Here is a 16,264-nt window from a genome sequence, read left to right as displayed (position 1 = left end):
GCTTTTGGTAAGGCTGTTTACTCCGCTGTGCCCTCACCCTAACCACCTAAACAAGGCCAAGTCTCTGTCTCCCCTTGGTGAAGAAGTTACTTCCTTTGGTATTCTCGTGGAGGACTAAGTGCCAATAGGACTATAGTTGGTTTATAACTATAGATATGCTATGTCTCCTCTACTAAATTAAGTTTCCAAAAGAAAGGAAAACTGACTTTGTTGACTATTTTTCTTTGAATCTGTAATACCTAACCAACATAGTAACTAATACAGAGGAACTCAATAAATGTTCTGGGATTTTTATTACAGTAAAATTACATAACATCCACTTACAATTTTAACGACTTCTAAGTGTACATCCGCATTGTACTGGTATGCTGCAGCCATGCCACCATCTATCTCCAGTACTTTTTCACCTTCCCTGACACACTGTACCCATCAAACACTAACTTCCCCTTCTCCCCTGGCCATTGGCAGCCACCGTTGTACTTTCTCTCTGAAATTTACTACTCCAGTTACCTCATACTCATGAGTCCTACAGTAGTTGTCCTTTTGTGACTGGTTTATTTCTAGCATCATGTCATCAAGGTTCATCCATGTGTTCCTTTTTAAGGCCAAGTGATAGTCCATTGTGTGTGTATGTGTGTGTGTGTGTGTGTATACCACATTTTATTTATCAATTCACCCTTCGTTGGATACTTGGGTTGCTTCTACCTGTGTGCTATTGTGAATAATACTGCTTTGAACAAGGGTATGCAGATACTTGTTTTGAGTCCCTGCTTTCATTTCTTTTGGCTATATTCCCAGAGTCAATTAAACATTTTTAATGGATTATTAAATTAGGATATGTTTTACTAATGTACAAAGCTAGTTTTTTTATATAACTTAGTCTGTCCTGAGTATTTATTTAAAAGCTTAGAAATCAATAGAATATGCCATTGCCTTCTCTACAGGGTACCAGCCGTCCTTCACACTATCATGTTTTATGGGATGATAACTGCTTTACTGCAGATGAACTTCAGCTGCTAACTTACCAGCTCTGCCACACTTATGTGCGCTGTACACGATCTGTTTCTATCCCTGCACCAGCGTATTATGCTCACCTGGTGGCATTCAGAGCCAGATATCATCTCGTGGACAAAGAACATGACAGGTAATATAAAAGCACAACAAATAGAGATTTTCACCTAAATCCACATATGGTTGGCATGTTAGGACTTTCTTGGGAAATCTCTCTTAAATGTTTCCATGTATGTGCCTCCCTGTTTACCATAAAGTAATGCCATTTAGAATTAAAGTTCCACAAGCTGTTAGAGGAGTCATCGATCCATGTGAAAAACAGCAGTAGGCAGAACTGAGTGCCCAAGATAAGAGTTCCCATTAAAATGTGCGCTTTAGGGGCACCTGGGTGGCTCAGGCAGTTAAGCATCTGCATTCAGCTTAGGTCATGATCCTAGGGCCTGGGATCGAGCCCCCACATAGGGCTTCCTGCCCAGCGAGGAGCCTGCTTCTCTCTCTGCCTGCCGCTCCCCCTGCTTTTCTGTGCATGCTCTCTGTCGTGTGCTCGCGCTCTCTCTCTCTCTCTCTCTCTCTCTCTCTCTCTGACAAATAAAAGCTTTTAAAAAAATAAAAATAAAATGTGCACTTTAGGCTTATTAGTACTAGACTGGTATAGTGATTCAGTTGCTTTACCAGATTAATTCAAAGGAGAGATTGTTTCTAATAGGCAAAATGATAGTATGCCTGGGATTTACTTCCAAACAATCCTGGTTAGGTGAGAGAAGTAAAACAGAATTGGCCTTGAGTTAATAATTATTGAACCTGGGTGATATTCATTATACCTGTCTTTTTTTTTTTAATATTTTTGAAATTTTCTACAAGTATTATTTTTCAAAATTACTACATCAGAATAGGGTTTGTTTTTGTGTTCATTGCCACTTCTCTTACAGTGCTGAAGGAAGTCATGTTTCAGGACAGAGCAACGGGCGAGATCCACAAGCTCTCGCCAAGGCTGTACAGATTCACCAAGATACCTTACGCACAATGTACTTTGCTTAAAAAGTCCAAGAATATTCTGTGAGAGGAAGAACTGAAAGATGCATCGACATACAGCATATGTTTCCAGTTGAGTGGGGATGCCTCCAGCCATACAGCAACCAACACTGTGTGGGGACCAGGGTCTGATTTTTATGTTGATACAAGGAAGATTGTTTACTTCATCAAGGAACACAGCACCATTATGCAATATGAAACCAGCCAACTGCTTTTTTGTGCGGTCTCCTTAGGAAGTATCGCCATTGTTTTGTTTTCACTTTCTTGTAGTCTAACCCTTTTAATGCCTTTACCTCAAGTTGCTTGGCAGCACAACTATCTTTGCAAAAAAAGTAAAGAAAAAGTAAATGACAGTTTAAAAAAAAAAAAACACACCTACATGAATAATCAGTGATTGTTCACGATTATGTGTGCAAAAAAATTAATGTGCATTCGTGTATTCTTGTAAAAAGTATCTGTGTATATTTTAAATATATACATGTATACTTCATATGCATATATATCTGGATCTACATTGCTAATAGATATATATGTCTGTGCGTGTATTTTATAGTTCATTCCATTGGGGAACTTTCCCTTTTATCATCTTCCCACCACCACTTTGATTTTTCTCTCTACCTCCCTCGCAACCTCATCATCTACATTTTTTTTCTTGATGCTACCAGTGACATTCAGATGTTCATGTATTTAGTTCATTTGGATATAAAGCATGGCAAAACTAGATTTTTATTTTTATTTTGCACATCCTACTCCTGTCTCTTGTCTCATACACAATTCTAAGTCCTCAACTCTTGATACTGCTTTCTTAAGAAACAAAATTATTATATATATATATATAACTGTGTATATATATACATATATATATATATATATATATATATATATATACTGTTTCTGTGAGAGTACTGTCTGCCCCCTCCTGCTCCGAACTTACATTTGCCATTTGTGCAATGTGTACATAAGCAGTAGCAACCTTAAACTATTCTTTTTCTTTAGTTTGTTAAAGCTGCTATAAATATAAAACCTTGTCAGAAGTTGTAACTCAAAAATTTCCCTCTATAAGTGATGTGTATCCTAAAACCTTCTGTTTCTATGGGTTATACATGAAAATCCCTTATAGCTTTTATAAAGGGCAAATATTTTAAATGATTGGAAGTCTTTAGGGTTGAGGCCTCTGAAATTGGGTGGAGAGAGAGAAGGGGTTATTGAGGATTTTTTTAATTTTAATTTTTTTTTGCTAGTTTACTTGCTGCCTCTCATACCTTAATGTGATTTTCATATATATATATTTTTATATATATGTGTGTATATATAAACATATATGTATGTGTTTTGAAGTACAGCTTCCTTTTCTTTTATATTTATTAGAATAGTGCTTTAATAATTAGAGAACTGTATTGGCAACATCTTTTATAGAAATGTAATCATGTTTATTTTAAGAACTGACAACTTGTTTTTGCTGTCTTTTAGTGCAATAAGCAGTTTTAAAGGAAAGCTGTGTCTGTTTGATATCTTTACCACAGATAGTGGGAGAAACAGGCACCTCCATAATTTTAAAAGGGCAAAGTAATACAGCCTTAATTTCAGAAGGAAAGTTTTTTGTAATTTTTCAAGTTTAAAGCATGTCTTTTAAAAATCAAAATGAAAATGAAGGAAGTTGAATTTCCTACGTGAGTCTGACATTGAATATTAGAGACAGAGATGAGCTTTGATTTAGGAAATGATGGTGAATAGGGGCACCTGGCTGACTCAGTCACTAGAGCATGTGACTCTTGATCTTTGATTTGTGAGTCCAAGCCGCATGTTGGGCATGGAGCCTACTTACAAAAATAGCTTAAGATTTAGAAGACATTTAATTCTTTGAAAATAGATCGTGTTTATTGAACAATCATACTGGTTAGGTGCCCATTTTCATTTACTAAAATTAATCAAGAAAATGTAAAATGATACTTTAAAAACATTTTTTTGCCAATTTATCAGCAGTGTAACTTTCCTTTTAAAATTAGGGTTATGATGGCAAAGGAAGTTAGGACTTTGATCATTTTAAATAAGTTAAATCACTGAAATGTGGAAAAAGTTTTATAAAACTTCTGTTTTATTGGTTTCATTCACTTTAAGATATTAAAAAGTATTATAGAGCTGTCAAAATCGAGTTCATCAGTAACATGGAATCAGGGGAGCTTTGCACTTTGTGACTCATGAAAATTGCATTTTAATTTTTTTTTTTTTGCACTGGTTCAGAGTATAGATACTACAGATTGTTTCCAGTGGGCATTGTTAAACCTTTCAGAATTCCATCTGCACATGATAACAAATGGATTAGTTCTTTAGTTTCTCTCTTACCTATAATTCGCTCTTATTTGCCAATTTACTGTATTTTGAGCCTAAAATCTGAGCCCATGTCCTCCAACAGGTATGAAATCTTTCGTTCCTCTGCCAGAAAACTAAGAAAGTACTGTATTTTGTATGTTTATTATTGAAGTGTCTGAAATGCAATTTACAACACTGTTTCAAAGCTCTTTACATGAAGTAATATTTGTATAGTATATACATTTTTTTCTCCCAACCCTCCCCTTCTCCTACAAAAATTTCCTATAAAGCATGTATTTTTTTTTTTACATAGAAATTTCACTAAATATAGTCAGGAACATGAAAACCGTATATCCTAGATGGTAAAAACTTGATTGCTGTATGTTCTCTCAGTATGAGTAATATACCTTCCTTTACCAATAGAAGTTACACAGACTTATGTGGAAAACTGTAGGGCCCAGGGAAGAACTGTAGATACCTTTTTCCTATTTACTGCTTCACCTAATTTTCAGTTACTTAGCTTTCCATGTGCTAGAATGAAACCCGTAATTTAAATCTATTTAGGACTTTTACTGAGGAAAAACCATTTTTTTAAATATAAAGCTTTACCTTTAAAGTAAGTTCTTTTTTAGGGTTTCTTTCTTACAGTTTCACATTGCTAGTTTAAGATTGGTTAACTTGAAAGAATATGTATAGTATATTTTGCTTACTAACAAATTGGTATATCAAACTTAATTAAAAGAAACCTTGTGCTTAGAATTTTAAGATAAAAGACTAAGTGGCAAATACTTTTTGAGATTTGTTTTAATTATTGCACTTCTGGTATAGAATTCTTGATCTTTTTTTATTAAAAAAAATTTTTTAAAGATTGTTTTGGATTTAAAGGTCATGAAACTCAACAATGACCTTTCTGTTCCTGCCTTTGCTCACTAAACTATATAATGAATGCTAAGTTTTGGTCTGCTGTTTTCTATGATGCATAAGAGTAACTTTAAAATGTCAGTCCCAGCCACTGGTATAATTGATTTTCATGTGAAGAAGAGTTGGGAGTTTAATGTATATTCTGGATGGCAAATGTGTCTGGGTAGAGTGCTGATATATGTTATTACAGTATCCAGTTACTGGCATTGAGGACCATACATTCATAATACTGTAGCTGCTATATTTATTTAATTATGTAGAGTCTGACAGTTACTGCACTAAACAATAGGGAGATGAGCAGGATTGGAGGCTAGTATTAGATACCACCCCCCCCCTTTTTTTTTTCCTAAATAAGATTAAGAACATGAAATAAGGTAACAAAGGGTGCTGCCATTTTAGTTTCAATATAGTATTAGGATACTCTTTGTTTTAGATGTGTGGGTTTTTACTTTAGGGGTTTTGCAAAAGGGTACCTCAACCTCCTCAGTACTGGTTTTTGGCATATTTTCACAGAAGTACAGATGCCCTTTATTTTTTAATATTTTAGCTTTTAACAAGTTACTCAGAAAAAAAAAAAAAAAGTTCCTCTATGGAAATCTACCTGTTTGTAATCTATTAATTTATTTCTCTTCCTAAAAGAGTCTAGAAGGGATTCTAGTAGGAATGTACCGGGTGTTTTGGAAGGCATTTGATAAAAGATTCATCTCTACCTTCTAGCATAGGGACTCCTAGCCTTCTAAAGACCAATACTAGTTTTCCAAACTAGGTTCTCTGATGACCCACCACTGCCTAATGTTTACTTGTATATTATGTAATGGATTTTAGTATGACAGACTTAGAGGAAATTAAATCTGAGTTGCCATTCAGTAGAAATGGCTGGCAGAGGATCTCTGTTTAAGAAAGAGGTCAACACTCAAGAGTGCCGGTAATAGATCTGAAGTAATTGGATTATAGTCCCGGAATTAGAGACCATTGTTGAAAGAAAGTTGGTGTTTTCAGAGGCTAACATGAATTTGCCGAGGGTGGTGATTTTTATGACATCCATCAAGCTAGCCACTTGGATTCAGCTAGAAGAATTTGTAACAGTCCTGGTATTTCAAACTGGATAGAAATATTATGTCAGAAAGCTTAACTGATAACTCCGTATAGTTTTTATTCAGTATTATTAAACCTGAGTTAAATATTTGGTTAGATCATCTGTTAGATGTTTTCCTGAGTATTTTTAAAAGACAGGTTGCTCCATCAGTAACTTGCTACTTAAATTATCTTTTTTGAGTTATCAGTGAAGCTGAAAAAAGACATCATTGGCTTGGCGTCTTTATTTTGTTTTTTTAATCCATAAAAAGTTTTAATCCTTTATACATTCTTTTTGAGAATTCATGGATGTCTTAAAGCTTCAATAATAATAGTTGGGATATTATTATATTATAATATCAAGTGAGGCCTCCCTGACTCTACAGTCTGTCTTTATTTTCTTATATCCCTCCCATTTGATCATATAAAGCACTTTCATGATTCTATAGGATTCAAAGTTAAAAAAAAAAAAAAAAAAGCCAAGAATAGATGTGTAAAATCAGAACAGAAATGTGGAAATGAGTTTTCTCCAAAAAATCTTCAAAAAAAAAATTATGCTTGTACTAAAAACATTCCTGATCAGTGACAGTGTTAGAAATAATACCATGATTAGTGAAACCTAAGCTGACTCTCAGGAGGAAAAAAATTAATCTCTCTCGCCCCCTCTCACTCCCACTCTCTCTATATAGATATCTCAAAGGAAAAAAATATTTTTTTACTTTTTCCTACTTTTAAAAATGGTACACTTCAGTTTATAATTTTCCATGTCGATCAAAATAATTTTTTTTAACGAGTAATGGTCAAGGCTTGTGCTAATAATATCTACTGCTTTTTTAAATTTTATTTTTCTTTACCCAGCAAAGATAGTACTCTAGATTTTTACATTGTTCATTAAACCTCAAGAATTTAATCCTCTTAAAGTATGGAAGCTAAAGATTTTAATTTGAATTAAAGATAGATAATAAATTTAATATGGAAGGTTGAGATTTACCAATAAGAAACCCTGTTGACGTATCAGGTAACAAAGAGTGTGACAAAATTAAGATCTTGTTAATCATTCTCTCCAGCCATTGGTCTCCCTTCCTTCTTGAAATCAATGTCCGAAGTAACCAAAACCTAATCTATCTATGTTAGGGTCTCAGTAAAGCAAAGATGTTCTTCAGGGTAGACGCTGAATTAAATTTTTAAATCATTTTTTAAAACAAGGCGGTTCTTAGAAAGTGCCTTTTCAGAAGATGGTGCTGTAGATTTTTATTTTTCAAATAGCACGAGACTAAAAATTTAAAAGATAAATTATTTTAGAACTCCAAGAGTGTGACAGTTTCATATAAATAATGTTATCCGTTGTCCTGAATCTGGTCCAAGGGAACCAAGTATAAAGGTTTTATTCAGTAAAGTATCTAGGTAAATGCTCACCAAATGTATTTTGTAAGTTTGAAAAATAAATTTTTAACAAAATTAACCCTTTCAGTTCTCAGCTGTGTTTAAGGTAATCTATAAGGCACATAAGACAGCAAATCTGCTCAACTTCTGAACAAGAGTATAGGGTATAGTTGCAAGTGCCCGAAGGCAAAGGTAACTTGCCAGGGAATTACATATCATTGGCTACCTTTTTTTTTTTTTCCAGCATAGATTGACCCCTCTGTAAATATCTGTTGGCATCATTTTCCTAATTAATATTTATTAAAGAAGACTGCTTATATATAAAAGGAGAGCCAAGTCACCATGGAAATTAGTTTAAGATAAAAAAAAAGTGATTATATCTGTATGTTTAGGGAAATTCTCTTTTTTAGGCACCAAGAAATATTTTAAGTGATTCTCTCTCTCTCTCTTTTTTTTTTTTTTTACCATGGGGGGAAACTATGAAAAATGATGACAGTACATCTAAAAGGGTATGGTCACTTAATTAAGAATGCAATGTGCAAAATTGGGCTTTGGAGGAAATAAGCAATATAAAGGGTAATAGCAGAACCATTCGGACTTAATCTACCAGAAAACAGGTTTCCCCTGGACTGTTTACTAGTACTAGTAAACAGCAGTAAATGATCACCTAACTAGTTCTTGCTTGTGAATTTGGTGAGCATTTCTCCAGAAAAGAATAGACTAAAAACAAAAAACACCACACCTCAGTAACCTTGTATGCTGCATTATGTAATAATGATAGTAAAATTATATCAATTGTTTGGAGTGTACTGTGTGTGTTTGCAAATATACGTGCACATTAAACTTTTTCATTTTTTATAATGTCTTAATAGCAATTATGAGTTTATTTTTTTAATATTAATTTTTCTATTGTGATGTTTATATTTATTGGCAATTTGTGTGCAACTTTTATATTTTGCTTAGATGTTGGTTTTAAGGTATTTTATTTTTATAGATATTTCTAGCTTTTTCTCTTTCTTTGTAATATTAGCAAAGATTAATATGGAATGTTAATATACCAACCAAACTACTAATTCCATAAAGTCTAGAGTTTGGATTTTTACCAATAAACCGTTAACACTATTTTCTAACTTAGAATATTTAATGTTTATATAGTGGGCATTAAAGACAGTCTTTAGACAGATTTCTAAATGTGGAGGGGAGGTGGGGCTTTTCTGTAAATCAGCTTTCTTTCCCTTAAGTAGCAAACTAACACTAACCAATTGGATTTATTTTACCTAATCTGCAGTTTGGGGGCAGCTTGTCAAATAAATGATTGTTAAATTTATTTTTTTAATTTGAACTACATTGAAACTACAAATGGTCACATCATTCAGCATTAGGATTATGATGTTTTTATAGACCTGGGAAACATAAGAAATGATCCCGAAGTCATTGATAATTGACTTTGAAATGAGATTTCCTCCACGCTCCCATAATTACAGTAAATGAAAGATTTGCGACCTTGATTGTTTCCCTAGCATACTTTCAAAGTTGATTCAACCCTGAGCATCAGTGAAGAAACAGGCATCCGGGTAGAAGAGCAGATAGACTGAGTAATACCGTATTTCAGTGAATTAAAAAATCTAAGTAATAACTTATGGATGCAATTAGAAGGCAGTGAAAAATATTGATTGTAAAATATTAATTTCAAGCAATTGTGGTCACTCCAGTTTGCTAGTGAATAGATAAGATTATTTGTATTACAGTGCACACTAACTTTTTACAAAGGCATGTGAAAAGAGTGAATTCTCTTAAGCAAGTAAAATATTTCCATAGTATTTTTACATTGTGGATTTGCTTGGTAAGCCACTTTTCTGTAAGAAATTAAAAGATGCATTTTATCCCATCCTCTTGAGCTTTAAATTCTAAATTATCACGGCTCAGTGTATGACATTTTGCTGTACTATATTCTTTCTGCTGAGGGGGTAAATAAGAAAGTTTCAAGTAATTATAATTGGGAAAATGTTATTTTTATATTATGTAAGATTTTTTAACTTAAAGTGAATCAGTATGTGATGTCATATAGACACTAGTCATGTATTTTCTGCAATTTTGCCAGTTACAGTAGTTTTGGTTTTGTTTTGTTTGTTTGTTTGTTTGTTTGTTTTATGTACTATTCTCAGCTATTCCCTTCACCCCCACATTAAGTATTAATTGAAGACTGGTACTCTGGTTATAGGAATTTGTTGCTACTAAGTATGTTTCAAGCAGTCAAGGTATATTTTTATTGCAAGTATATGCCACCTCTTGAGGATATTTATTGTGCTTATAACATTAATAGTTTTATTCATTATGTTTCAACATTGTTCTAGGTTGACAGGCATGTAATTCTTGCAGGCCAACATTTTTAAGGCAAGCTCGAGTAGAAATAGACCTTTATTTCTTTTTTTTTTCCTTCTGAAAATTCATAGGAACCTGACACATAGAGCTTATTTTTCTCTTTTAACTGTTGGCTCCATAAATCAAGGAGTACTTGGCATCAGTTCTGAATTACCACAGTGAAGTACTTGGTGGCTTGTTCTTGTTTATAGTCCACCTCCTAAGAAAGAAATAACTTGTGCAGTAAGTAATGGCTCATCCTAAAAAAGAACTGTCGTGAACAGTCCTATATGAGTAGAAAACAGATGGATGTGTTGGTCATTGGAACTTTGCTAGTTTGGGTTTTATTATTTCCAAAAATTAACTGTGTTCACATCTATAATTTTATGTTTGAAGTTTAACAGGCTGTGGCCAGAGATTAGAGAAGGCAATTACTCTGGTATTCAATGCCTAAAACTTTCCATCCTTATTTATTCCATGCTTTAATTGGAAGGACAAACAAGATTCCTTAATTTGGGTCTTTAATAATATTTTTAGAACCAAACAAGGAAAAACTTTTTCTACTAAATCTTGCAGATGTGACTATCTTTATTCTAAGAACCTGTGGAAACAGGAGGTCTTTGTAAAGAAATGAACTGGTGGCATTGTGAGCTGTGTGTAGCGAGGGGACGTGGGAAAGGCTTCTCTCCTGACACAGCTGTAGGTTTCTAAGGATGTCATATTTCCCTAGTTCTCACAACCACACTGTAAAAGAGGGATTTGCTCTCTATGAACCTACAGAAGAGACCTGAGAAGAGTTCCTTGTAACCTAAATTGATCTGCTGCTGTTGTCCCAGACCTAAAGCTGCATCTCTTCTCGTTAAGTCAGAGAAGTCTTGAAAGTTGCTTCTGAATTTATAACCAAGAAATTAAGTGGAGTCTTTATCCTTAAATAGAGCCTTGGCATCGCTACCGACATGGCTTTTCTCTTTGCATAGAAAACGCCCAACAGGCCTTTCCAGACAAGGTAGCCTTTCCTGCAAAGAAAATGTTTTTGGTGAAAGATTTGGGGGAAACACAGATTCGTTGTAATGAAGGGGAATCTTACTTCACATGGTTCAGCCAGGTTAGTGGATGCAACTCGCGCCCAGGTTGCTTAACAAGAGGAAGCTTTGGGTTTGGTAGCAACACACTCAGATCTCCAAAGGTAATGAAGGGCACATAGCTCTGTTTAAAGAAGGGGAGTGATCCCAGATTATTGGAGACAGCCCTGCAAATGTGCATGCGCTTTTTCTGACTCACACCAGGAATAAGTAAGCATTACGAGAAACTCTGTCCCTGAAAGAAGATTCTTAAGATGTTTTCCAGGGGCTTTCTCATTCTTAGCCTAGGGTGTAACCCCTTTCTCCTCTTTAAAAAAGGAAAAGGGAAAGCATTTAAAAGTCATTTGTACAGAATTCCACTATGAGTAAAAAACAGTCTTATATATTTGGGGAAGGAGGATCACACACCACAAGTTATAGGTTGGTTGAGAGACTGAGCACTTTTTTCATATTTGGGTTCCACAGTCTTTCCTTTGAACATACCATTCCTTGTTCTGCTTGAGCGTCATCCATTCTGTTTTGTGATATAATCAATGTTTTATGCCATTGATGAATTGTGCGGTTCTCTCCCCACCCTGACCCATATTCATTCTCCTTCTCTCTCAAAAATAAGGGGGAGAAATAAAGCAAAAAAAGACAATGTAATCAGTATCTTTAGAATGTAACTTTGGTCTACAGATGGAGAGAAACTCTTAACTTCGTACAGTGAGGATTAAGATCGAAAGTGTTAATGCTGCTGATATGATCTGTAGCCATAATTTTTTTTTTTTTTGCTAAAGAGTGATAAAGTGAACAGGATATATATCAAAAATATGCTAAAGTGATGAAACTATTGAAAGAAATACTTCAACCTTCTCTAACAGAGATTCCCATATTCTTAAGGCAAAGTAATGTAGCTTCTGGTTTTCATGAATCAGACAGACTAAACTTTAAAATGCTTGTGATTTTTATTCTGACACGGCTTCTTAAACATATCAAAATTATATTCAATGAACACTTAAGACTACTCCTAATTTACATGTTGATTTGTTCAGAGTTCAGTTACATGGATGCATCTCTCCCATAGGCCTCCTGGTGCGCGCACAGTTCCATATATATATAAAAAAGTTTTAACTCAACCCAATTCGTAGTCAAGCCTGGGCTGTAAGGGAGAAAGTAGAAGCTATTTTGGAATGCAGGAACTCTCTAGAGGGTCGCCACTAGGAAAAGACTGTTGAGAGACGTGTTGCCTTTGAGAGCAGAAAGGGGGCTGGAGTGTAGGGCGAGCCCCTGGGTCTCTCCGGCCTCGTTCCCCCGTACGAGGGTCGTGATCATACCCGCCCTCATCTACCTCACCAAGTTGTAAGGATCGGGGGACGCTTGTGCTCGTGCTCGGGTTCTCCGGAGCCAGGGGCACCCAGCGGCGAGGGGCTCGCCTCCGCTTGGCCTCCACGCCGATGTCGTTCACGGCCGTGGCTCATCCTATCAGTCCTGGCACCTGTGCCCTTGCACGCGGACCCTGTCTGCTTCTCCCCGCCACATGCCCGGGCTGAGTTTTCCTCTAATAGTCCTGGGCAGAAGTGTCCCTTCTAAAACCAAGCTCCTTGTCGTGGTGCTATGGCAGCTACAATTGTATCTTGAGTTAGATTAATGTGGTAAAACCATCAGATGATCAGAAGGTCACTCTGCCTGGGCCTTAGGGCGGGGCCTGTCGGGCCTGGGCACCTGCGGGGGGCCTGGTCTGTAAGAGGGAGGGGGAGCGTCTCACTCGCTGGTCGAGCCTTCCTCTCCAACCACCGTGTCCGTAGGAGTTCAGCCTCAGGAGAAAGGTCTCCTTCATCGTAATTCCTTCTCGAGCCTCTGCCGCGGCGTCTGGCCCCCTCGGCATCCTCCCCCTGCCCAGAACACTTAGGCTGAGACAGGCCGACCCGGTTTCGGGAGGGAAGGGGCTCCTGATTCTAGGAAGTAATAAAGGGCACATGACCGCAGGTTGCGTAAGCAATTCCTTTTTTGCAACAGACAAGCTTGGGGGGTTTTGTTTGCTTTTTCGTTTGTTAAGGAAAAAAAATGCATTTCAGGTGCACAGGGTGTGGACGCTTCAACTCTTACCCTAACCGGTAGGTGTTGACCTCGCCTTGTTGTGGCGCTCGGGCTTTCCCAGCTCTTCACTAGCATCGGGGGTACCGGCTCAGTTTTATAGGATAATGAGAATTACAGGTACCGAAAGGGAAAAGTTGGGGGGGATCCGGGCTTAGAAAATGAACGCAAAGTCCGCCTCGCTGAGTGACACAGCTGAGGACACAGGTACATCAGGAATACTGGCAATGAAGCAATTTGTGCCGTAACGCGTCGCTTTCGTGTCTCCTCAGTTACGGGGACACCCATAAAAGTATTACTGCATCTTGTGAGTGAAGATCGTTCTTGCGGCCTAGTATACAGATGCGTCCGTAGGCCGTGGGAAGCGGTGGGGGTGTGTGGGGGCGTGTGTGTATAAACTATGTTTATAACACTGTGTATTACATAAATTTATATAGAAAAAAAATGTGTTTCTTTCGTGTTTGGGGGACTAAAATTGTAATATAACCATCCCAGTGTAATCTTGACAACTCACTCTAGAGAACATTTATATCGCACACAAATGCACACCCTTAAAGCGTTGCTAACTGCTCCCACTTCAGATAATTGCTGCTTTTTTTAAACCCTAAGTAATGGAGAAGGAAATAGCACTCTTCTTAAAGGGGGCTTTTCTGAAAAAGTAAAATGTAAATAAATATAGGACATGTGGGGAGGGTGGGACCACCTGCAAATGTCCTGCAGAGGGACAAATAGCCTTTTAAATTTTACTTTTTAACCATCTTGACCGTGTGTGCCTATTTGTATTGCAGATGACGTGAACTATTTTTGGGGGTTGATATCAGTATGTTTTGAAACTGAATTATTACACAAAATCAGAGTAACCTCTCTCTCCATCCTCCTTTTCCACACTAACTATTCTTGCCAAATATTTCTGCTGAAACCAAGGTCCAGCATGGGAAAATGATGGACTCTCTCAAACCACCTTCCTCATCTTCCCCATCCTGTCTTACACCTGGTCTGGCCTTAGATTTTTTTGTTGGCTTTTCATAAATAACAACTTACTGTCCTAATACAAAGACTGTGGAATTTCAAAAATGTTTATAAGCCTTTCTTTGTTAATGTTTGGTTACACAGTTAACACCAGTTCAAACAATGGGGTCTAAATCTGTAATATGCTCTAAGACCAGAGAAGACGCTGAACAATACACAACGTGACGGCCACATTTCATTAAGAGGGAAGTGGAGGTGGGAGCGGACTACGATTTATGTAATCGGTGTGTAATCAGAAACACCAAACGCCGGATCCTATCACTGTGTACTTGGGGGCCAGGCTTCGGGTTTGGTTGTCATTTTAATTCCTTGAATACTATATGTAATCATGATGAGCAGAAGGCAAATAAAGTTTTTAAACAAAAGTGCTTTTTTCGGTAATTAAAGTTTGGTAGCAAATTTTCTACTTTCAGTTAACAGTTACCTTCCCCCCCCCCAAAAAAAATATGACTACAAAATATTTGCGGTTGAGATTGAGAAGCTTGAAGAAGATGCTTTTTAAGCAGTTCGGTCACTTACAATATTTTCTGTTAAAGAAATTGTCATAATTCTTCTTGAGCCAAACTGTCACTAAAATGCCCCGTGACAGAACCACTCCTCTCTTTCTGCCGTTCCGCACATTGGAAGGGTTCTGTGTTGTATTTGTTTTTAATCCTTAATTTAAAAAAAATAATGATGATCATGGTTTTAGTGTTGCTTAGCTTCAGTTTGAAGTGTAAATTTCACTAATAATTGCAATAAAAAGAAAAGCTTTGCTCCAAACTGTGTGTCTGGTCATCCTTTCAGCTCCTCTGGCTCAGGTACAGGGAGGCAACCTGTGCGGTGGCCGCGATCAACACCTGCACGGTCACACAGTCCTGCCCCGAACCCTGACTGAGTGACCCCACCACCACCCCAGCCCCCCAGGCAAGTTCCTTGGTGCTTCTAAGCCTCAGTTTCCTCCATTAAAAGGAGACACTAGTAGGGCCGTTGGGACAGGAAATGAGAGCGTCCCTTTGAGGATGTGCTCCTCCCCTGGGGACAGCTCACTGCTCGGATGCCGGACGCAGTCAGGCAGCTCCTGAGCTGGGGGTCATGAGTTTGACCCCCATGGTGAGCACGGAGCTTTGAAAAGAAGAAGAAAAGCTTGTCCCTTCATAATTTCCACTGAGCCTATTTGTCTTCCAGAAAATCCTTTCCTCCTAACGTGTATTCCCCACCCAGCCTTCTGGCGACACGTCCCCAGACTCTGTACGACCCCAACAGTACACCTTGTGATCTTGTCACCAACACCAAGAAGAACTAGTTGGCTGACCATCAGATGCTGGTGGGTGGTGGGTTTTTAACTCTAAGGTGTCAGTTGATCAGTTTGACGATGGATTGAAGAGAATCCACCCTAATGTCAGCCTCTGCCCAGTAACTACGCTGGTATTGAAAAATTGCAAAAAATCAATAATTATACCCAAGTGCATACAGGTCAATGGGGGAAACTGGTACGAGGACTCCGAGACCGTGCTCTGAAAAATCAGAGGCTGTCCCGCAACACAGGCAAGGGTGGGAAGAAGCAGGTGCAGGCCCACAGCCCACTGCTCTGATGGTTACAAAGGCTCCAAGCGGATAGAATAAACCAGTTCCACTGGGGCTCAGCGGCTTGAAGCTTTCTTCATAGAAAAGGGTCCTCAGGGCCCCACGTCTAAGTGCAGGAGCCAGGAGCCACCCAAAGGAGGGTTCCGCGGCCCACGCCTCTCAAGCTCTCAGTTCTCGTGGTTTCCGTGTTGCCCGATCATTTGACAGATTCCTCTTGGCTGCTGAGACCTGCGTACCTTGCAGAGGCTTTTAGAAAATTAAGATTTATCGGTCAAGGGATCCCTGGGGGACTCAGTGGTTTGGTGCCTGCCTTCGGCCCAGGGCGTGATCCTGGGGTCCTGGGATCGAGTCCCCATCGGGCTCCCTGCATGGAGCCTGCTTCTCCCTCTGCCTGTGTCTGCCGCCCCCCGCCCGACCCC

At 37.8% G+C, this 16,264-nt stretch overlaps 1 protein-coding gene across 5 annotated transcripts in view; it reads left to right on the top strand.

Moving 5' to 3' along the window:
- The window catches only part of AGO3 (argonaute RISC catalytic component 3), a 120,056-nt gene extending 105,015 nt beyond the window's left edge, over positions 1 to 15,041 (top strand). For all 5 annotated transcript variants that reach the window (XM_038557915.1, XM_038557916.1, XM_038557919.1 and 2 more), the window contains 2 exons: positions 945 to 1,144; positions 1,941 to 15,041. In XM_038557915.1, coding sequence (XP_038413843.1) covers positions 945 to 1,144; positions 1,941 to 2,049 — 309 coding nt within the window. In that variant the 3' untranslated portion in view covers positions 2,050 to 15,041. The remainder of the gene's footprint in view (positions 1 to 944; positions 1,145 to 1,940) is intronic.
- Positions 15,042 to 16,264: the final 1,223 nt, after the last annotated feature.

This window comes from Canis lupus, chromosome 15 (genome assembly GCF_011100685.1).
Source record: "Canis lupus familiaris isolate Mischka breed German Shepherd chromosome 15, alternate assembly UU_Cfam_GSD_1.0, whole genome shotgun sequence".
Lineage (NCBI taxonomy): Eukaryota > Metazoa > Chordata > Mammalia > Carnivora > Canidae > Canis > Canis lupus.
The sequence above is the reverse complement of the archived record's forward strand: the minus strand, read 5'-3'. Positions and strand labels throughout refer to the sequence as shown.